The 7,270-nt window shown below is 35.2% G+C and overlaps 1 protein-coding gene across 1 annotated transcript; it reads right to left on the bottom strand.

The window, feature by feature from the left end:
- Window positions 1-608: 608 nt before the first annotated feature.
- cstpp1 (centriolar satellite-associated tubulin polyglutamylase complex regulator 1) lies at window positions 609-7,009 on the bottom strand. Its single transcript, XM_015019776.1, has 9 exons — window positions 6,799-7,009; window positions 6,603-6,705; window positions 5,458-5,588; window positions 4,798-4,882; window positions 4,363-4,448; window positions 4,032-4,239; window positions 3,844-3,953; window positions 3,108-3,171; window positions 609-2,499 (listed from the first exon to the last, which is right to left on the bottom strand). Exons 1-9 carry the CDS (start codon window positions 6,839-6,841, stop codon window positions 2,331-2,333), a joined length of 999 nt encoding a protein of 332 aa, XP_014875262.1. The 5' UTR covers window positions 6,842-7,009; the 3' UTR covers window positions 609-2,330.
- Window positions 7,010-7,270: the final 261 nt, after the last annotated feature.

Here is a 7,270-nt window from a genome sequence, read left to right as displayed (position 1 = left end):
TCACAGAGTCTCCTGTATAAATCCTGTATGTATGTTTGTATAGGAGGTATTACCATACGCTGTGGCTGGGTGTAGCGCCGCATGATATCAGTGTTGTAAAATGAAGAAGCTCAGACTGAAGCTAACTCTGGGTTTTCATGTCAATAAATCAAGTTTACGACAAAAGTCTCAGATCATGGTATGTTTATTTGATTTATTTAGAGATTAATGGTGAATTTGGATTTTCTGTTGTTAAATGACAGTTTGTTGAAAACAATAATTTATTCATCACTGAAAATTTCCTTGTTAGTTCTGAACTTCGTGTTTAATCTGGTTTTTGAAAATTAACATTGTGGCCTTGTGAATTTAAACAGTTTTGTATTTTAATTTGTAAAATTGTGATGTAAAAGATGCATTTAGTTTCTGGCTTTTTGTTAGTTTTTACAAACCTTTTCTTTCTTTTTGTTATATTATTCATCTTAAAGCAAAAGTATATTTTCTGTACAGAGTTTCTACAAGGTCTTGATTTTTCCAGAAAAAATCCCACAGTGTTACATAGAAGTGAATAAAAACTGCCTCCATATCAATTTGACATTAATTCTAACCAATAATGACCCAGAAACCTTTAATGGCATCACAGTTACATCTTTTATTAATCAGTGAGGGAAGCTGCAGACATTTTGAATTAGATTTTAAATCATTTCATAGTAAGAAGTCATAATTGCATAAACAGGTGACTGACACAGGGTTAATATCTAATTTATCATAAACATCTAACGCAGCAGCAGGTCAGAAACGAAGAAGAGACGCTTGCAACTATTGACTACATGAATGGGACGGACTGATTTAGTATTTCTACATTTATTCATATATGACATCTTCAAGAACAGATAGGCTACATGTTGTTTGTAAGGTACATTCATAAAATGTTTGCTTTGTTGTCAACATTTCAATAGAGCTTGTTTTCCATAAATACCACAGATGTAACGATCTAAAATTTTGACATTAGCAAACGCAAAACTGAGCTTTACATCAGAAATATTACTTTAAGAAACAAAGATAAAAATAAAAGGTACAAACAACTGAAAAATGTTTCTGTTCACATCCAGATGCTCTTCAGATTTTACTTAGACTTATTAGTAATCTATTAAATTGTTCTCTGTGCTTTCTGAAGCTCTTTCAAAGTCCTTAATTATTGCTATGCAGCTGCATTGAATTTACTCAATCAGATAAAATTTATTTAAAAAGAACTTTATTAAACCTACTACTTTGATAAGTTCAGATTTAAAACTGATGTAACATTCATGGTGGCACAATGAAATGACAGCAGGTTAGCTTAGCACAAATTCAATTAGAGATAAAAGATTATTAGCTTTGCTTGAGAATGACTTGAGAGTTTTGTGTATAAAAATAACAAATAGCTCAAGAAAAAAAGAGGAACGCTCATGATTTGACCTAAACAAAGCTAAAATCAAGCTAATGTATTTTGGGCTAATTGTTAAACTAGCCTTAGCTATGTTTGGATAGCTAAACTAAGTTAACATAATGCAGGCTACAGAACTAACAAAACTGAGCAAAATTAGGAGATGCTAAGGAAAGCTAAATTAAAGCTAAGTCAGTTTATCTCTCACTTTATTTTAGCTTAGTGAACCTAAGGTACACTAAACTAACCCAAACTAAGTTAAATTAAGGTTTAGCTACCAAGCTAAGTTAAACCGAACTAAGTCAAGAAAGGTTAAGTTAAGGTAAACTAAGTTGAATCAAGCTAATCTGACATAAACTTAGTGAAGCTAACACATGCTAATCTTGGCTAAGCTACATTAAACCAAGAAAAACTAAATCAAAGTAAGCAAAGCTAGATTTGGGTTAAGCTAGGCTAAAATTAGCTAAGCCAACTATGTTACACTCAAATACAGTAAGAGAAGCTAAGGCAAGCTAAACCCAGCTAACCAGCTTAAAATATGTTAAGCTAAATTCCTCTGAAAATGCACAGCTACAAGAGTTCCAATGAAAATGAGTAAAACCCAAAGGGAAAAAAATGTGAACAGTTTCAGAAAGACTGAGAAAGTCTAAGATTGCACAAGAAAGTCTGTATCAGAAAGATAAGAGGCGCTGAATAATGAACTATAAACTTAAAAAATGAACGATATTTCTTAGTTTACAGAGAAAAAGTGGAAAAGTGTACAGATCAAATGATGTCACTTTGATATCTCTGTCATGCGTGTTTTTACGGCACTATCTGACGTAATGTGGGTTTGTATTGCAGTTTTTTATTAGAATGTGTTTGCCTGCTAAGACTAAGCCCTCCATATGGCGACTCTGCTCTTTGAGACGGACTGCATGGACCCGGTTCAGTTTTCAGAGGAGTCCGTTTCCTCGGTGGAGCCGTCGCTCTCCACCTCCATCTTCCTCCGGTGGTGGATGTTCCTGCGTGGGGAGGCGCGCCTCTGCACCTCCTTCAGCCCCCCAATGGCGCTGCCGCTGCTGTTGCTGCCGGGGCTCACAGAGATCTGAGCGATTCTGGGTTCATTCAGGCAGAAAGACAACTCTCAAAACACCACCACACATGCATTCATTGCACTGTTTACACTGCAAAAACAAAAGGTCCATATGTATTTCTGGTCGAGTTTCTAGTGAAAATGTCATACTACATTTGAAATAAGACAAAAACGTAACTTTTTAGCAAGATAAAGGAGCTTGTTTTAAGTAAATAATTCCTCATTGTTGATTAAAATGCTAGTTCCACTGGCAGATTATTTCCCTATATAACTCAACATTTTTCCCATGTTATAAGTGAAATAATCTGCCAGTTGAACTAGTATTTTTTCATCAATATTAAGTAATTATTTACTTAAAATGAGCTCCTTTATCTTGCTGAAAAGTTACGTATTTAGTTTTTGTCTCATTTCAAGTGTACTGAGATATTTCCACTAAGATATTACCAGTGTATTTGGTAATTTCACCTTGATAGGTTATTCAATCGTATTTTGCATACAACTAAAGCCAAATTAATTGAAACTAACAGTCATTCTTTATTTTTAATGTAATTCAGATCAAATTTTAATTAATTTTAGTGCAATATCGCTAATAAAACCCAGTGACTGTAAACTAAATGAGTTTGTTCTCACAGCTTGTCGAGTTCTTGGTCCATTTCTGGGTCGATGAGCAGCTCCTCCTTGCTGGGTAACGCTCCTGAAGCAGGTCACACACACAAACTCAGTTTATCTAATTCAAATTTAATCATGGAAATTAAATGTTGTTGTAACTCATATTAATTAAAAATTCTTCAGTCATTAGAGTTGGTGATGGCTGTGGGCAGGAAAGAACTCCTGCAGTAGTCTGTATTACAGCGAATTTGGAGAAGCCTCTGACTGAAGTCACTATGTTTTACTAAGAGTCTCAAAGAGGATAGTCAGGGATGTTCATAAGTTTCTTGAATTTGTATGAAATTCTTAAAATTTACAAAATTATAGACAACAATCAGAAAGTAAACAGAAAAAAATGGAAAATATTAATAAAAAAAATAATCTTCTTGTGTGGTAGAGTAAGAAACCATTTTGATTTAAGCATTCCTTTAGAGAATTTTAACCAGATAAAGTTAAATCTAGACCACTTGAGTTTTGGCTAAAACATATTTACAGAGGTGTTTTTATTTTAAGTGCTAAATGTATGTATTTTTTGTAAAATTTTGGCCTAATTATTGCTCTGAGTGTGTTGTTCTTTCAGTAAAAGATTTTTTTTTAAAATCTGTACACTGCAGTTAACAATCAATCACTAAATTACTTGACAATTACTGCTACAGTTCATACAGCTGGAATATTTTTGTTTTTTGGGTAAAGTTATGTGTGTTTCTGCTGAACCCACCGATCGTTTGGTTGATGCTCTCATGGTTGGCCAGACTCTGGAGGAAGCCGTAATAAGAAACTTTGTCTGTCTGCTCCAGTACTTCCCTCAGGCACGTCCTGGAGGGACAGCTGCTCGCAGAAAAACGTAAAGCATTCACAAAAACAACAGGCATGCTGCGATGATGAGACTTTTCATGGGCTGCTCACCTGTGCTTGAACCGTTCACAAAGTGCGTCCACACACTCAGCCAGCGTGGACGAATCCACGGCGTCCTGCTGCTGCTCCTCCCTGTCGCTCTCCTCTGTTGCCACGGAGACAAGCTGCTCGACGGAGGACGACGTGGGGACGATGACGGTGTTGGGACTCTTCCCGGCTAGCAGATCCTGGTAGATCACCTGGACGCTGTCCAGGAACTCTGCAGGACAACAACAGGAGGAACTGGTTCGTATTTGGCTCATCAGGAAAAAAAGGTGAAGAGGCGGACCAAACAGTTTGACCTAAATGTTGAATTTTCTTGTGTTTTCTGAACCGGCTGTACCTTGGTAGCAGAACTGCAGCTGGAAGGCATAAATGAAGTCAGAGAAAGACATCAGGCCATCAGAGATGTCGTCTGCCAGAACAATTCTGCAGAATGACAGAAAGAATAAAGCGAAGTTAACGAGCTGCACGTGGGAACAAGATGTCAAGAATCTGAATCTTTGAAAAGATCCAGAACTCTCATAATGGGCATGTTCAGGATGTTCTCTTTTCTACTTAACACATTGGATTTTATTTTTGCATTGTAAATCTGTTGCTTTATCCATTTAAAATTGATTTATTCTGGTGAAGTAACATCAGGGGTGGTCCCAGCCTGTTAATGCCCTGGGCCAAACAAGCTAGCACCTATCAGAGCAGCTCTAGTTTAAATATTTTCTCTCTTCATGGCGTTTTCTGATTAGCATCTCTGCTGAGTGCAACATGAAGCTGTTACCACCTGGAGGCGCTCTGCACTGCCTCCAGTGGGAAGTCAGGGCACAGCAGCTGCAGCAGGGACCTGTACTCCGGCACCGACAGCAAATCTACAACACAAGATGCACAGCAACAATCAGTACAGGAGGGGTCAAAGGTCAAAGGTTTCACAGCTTCATGTAAAAACTCAATAACTATAAAGTCGAACATGTTGACATTAGGTCAGCTCAGCAGAATAAACAAAGTATGTGACCAGATAAATTAGTAATTAAATACACATTAATATATTGCCATCAATTAATTTAAGTATTAGATTATTCATTTTGAAGAATTAGAAAAATAAATGTATTCATTAATTGTTTTTTGATGCAAAAATAGTGTCACTATTACAGTTTTGCTAAGTAAAAATCTACTTCACCTAGCGTAAAAACGTTTTATCAAAACACAAGAATTGTTTTAAATCGGTGTGTTTTCATTAAGCAAATGTATTTTTAAAATGTTAAATATGGTCAACAAAAATGCAGCAAATTACTGATCTGTCAGTAATTTGCATATTTTATGATTTCTCCTTTAGGTCATGAAATCTGCTCATTTGTCTGCTGCCACCGTGTTTCGTAAAAATTGTTGATATAATTTCTGATTTAGACTTCATCGTTTTAAGATGCTGCGGCATCGCCTCACTCACCTCCACTCTTGCCGATCTGCCTGAAGCATCTCCAGAAGACTCTGATGAAGGACGCTCTGTTGTGCTGCGTGGCTCTGATGTAGTTCAACTCCCTGAAGAGGACATGGTTGCTGTTCTTCACACTGCTGAAGCTAAAAACACACAAAAAACATGTTTAAGGAAGCAGTTCTGGTGTGATGGGCCCGACAGGAATGAAACCGAGTCATCTTCCAAATTAAATTAAACAATGTACTCACAGCCAGCGGGGTCAGAATGTCCAAATTTAAACTACTCACAAGCCACAAAATTCATTAAATTAAAAATGCAAATATTAGTTTATTGCAATTTTTCAATTTTTTATTTTGACCTACTCAGTAATAACATTTTTATGAAATCCAGAAATCCTTAAAGATCAAATACATAAAGGTTGTACTGTTGTTTTATAAAAAGAAATTAGTTGTTTTCTACTTTCTTGTCCAAATTTTTACTGTTCTTGACTTTTGGTTGGGGGCCGAGCAAATTTCACATTTCAGGGGCCAAAAGTTACCTTGAAATAAAAGTAGTTGAGCAGAGCTTGAATTTGGTTTGATTTTCTTTTCCCTTAAAAAAATTGTAACAAAAAGGTGATTTATATATATTGGTAGACAGTTACCTAATTTTGCAGCCATTTTATTCTGAGTGGTTGTTGTATCTAGTAATATCTTCAATCACAAGGGATAGCGATTTAAAACAAAAATAATTACATTTTAGTTGAATTGTGGGTATGACTCTCACAATAACTAATTTTGCTGGGCGATAAATTATATATATGTTTTTTGTTTATTTTGTTGTGACCTTTAGTCCAAATTAATTCATATTTCAATTAAACTAGATTAAACAAAAATAATAAAATAATACATCATTTTATTATTTTTACTATTTTCCAAATTTAATCCAGCTCTGAAATTTTTATTTTATTTTGATTTATTTATTTATTTTCGTTTTTGGATTATGTCAGATGGGGTCAAAATTCAAACAAAGAAACTTCGGAACCATTTCATAGTAAAAATAAAAAATATATAGGCTAAACCACATATTTTGTTTCGTTAAATTAATACAAAGCTATCTTGTGTTTAAAGCGGTTCGGACGGGTTAAGCCGGACGGTTCTGTTTAATACGGGACCTACTATTCTGCGAAGTACCGAACCAGGCCGAACTGGGTGTACTCCTCCTTATGGTCCAGCAACTGGGTCACGGCATCATTCAGGTAGAACAGAACCTGGCTGTCCGCTACGGGGGAAGAAAATAACAGACAAAAATATGTTCATAGAATCAGAACCGAACCGAGCCAATACAAATGAGGATATGCAGTTCCGACATTACCGAGGTACTGCTCTGCGGGGACGGCCGAACTCAGGCGGTTCATTCTGCTGGTTCTGACGGGATGGAGCCATTCACATCATCGTAAAATAAGAGAACTTTATTGATTAGCTGATTCACTTCTGAAGGCTCTGGATGATTCCGACTGGCATCGTTGCAGCAAAATGCGGCTCCATATATGGAAACAGGAAACAAGACCGGATGTTGTGAGCTACATGAATTTGAGCCCCAAGATAAACCTGCTAGTAAAGGTTCCGCTTCACGTAAGAATCAATAATAATAATAATAATAATAATAATAATAATAATAATAATAATAATAATAATATATTATTATTATTATTATTATTATTATTAATATTATTATATTATATAATAATAATAATAATAATAATAATAATAATAATAATAATATATTATTATTATTATTATTATTATTATTAATATTATTATATTATATAATAATAATAATAATA

This window comes from Poecilia latipinna, unplaced genomic scaffold (assembly GCF_001443285.1).
Source record: "Poecilia latipinna isolate Pla-1442-1.1 unplaced genomic scaffold, P_latipinna-1.0 Scaffold2481, whole genome shotgun sequence".
Lineage (NCBI taxonomy): Eukaryota > Metazoa > Chordata > Actinopteri > Cyprinodontiformes > Poeciliidae > Poecilia > Poecilia latipinna.
Note: the sequence above shows the minus strand (reverse complement) of the source record. Positions and strands in the feature narration are given on the sequence as shown.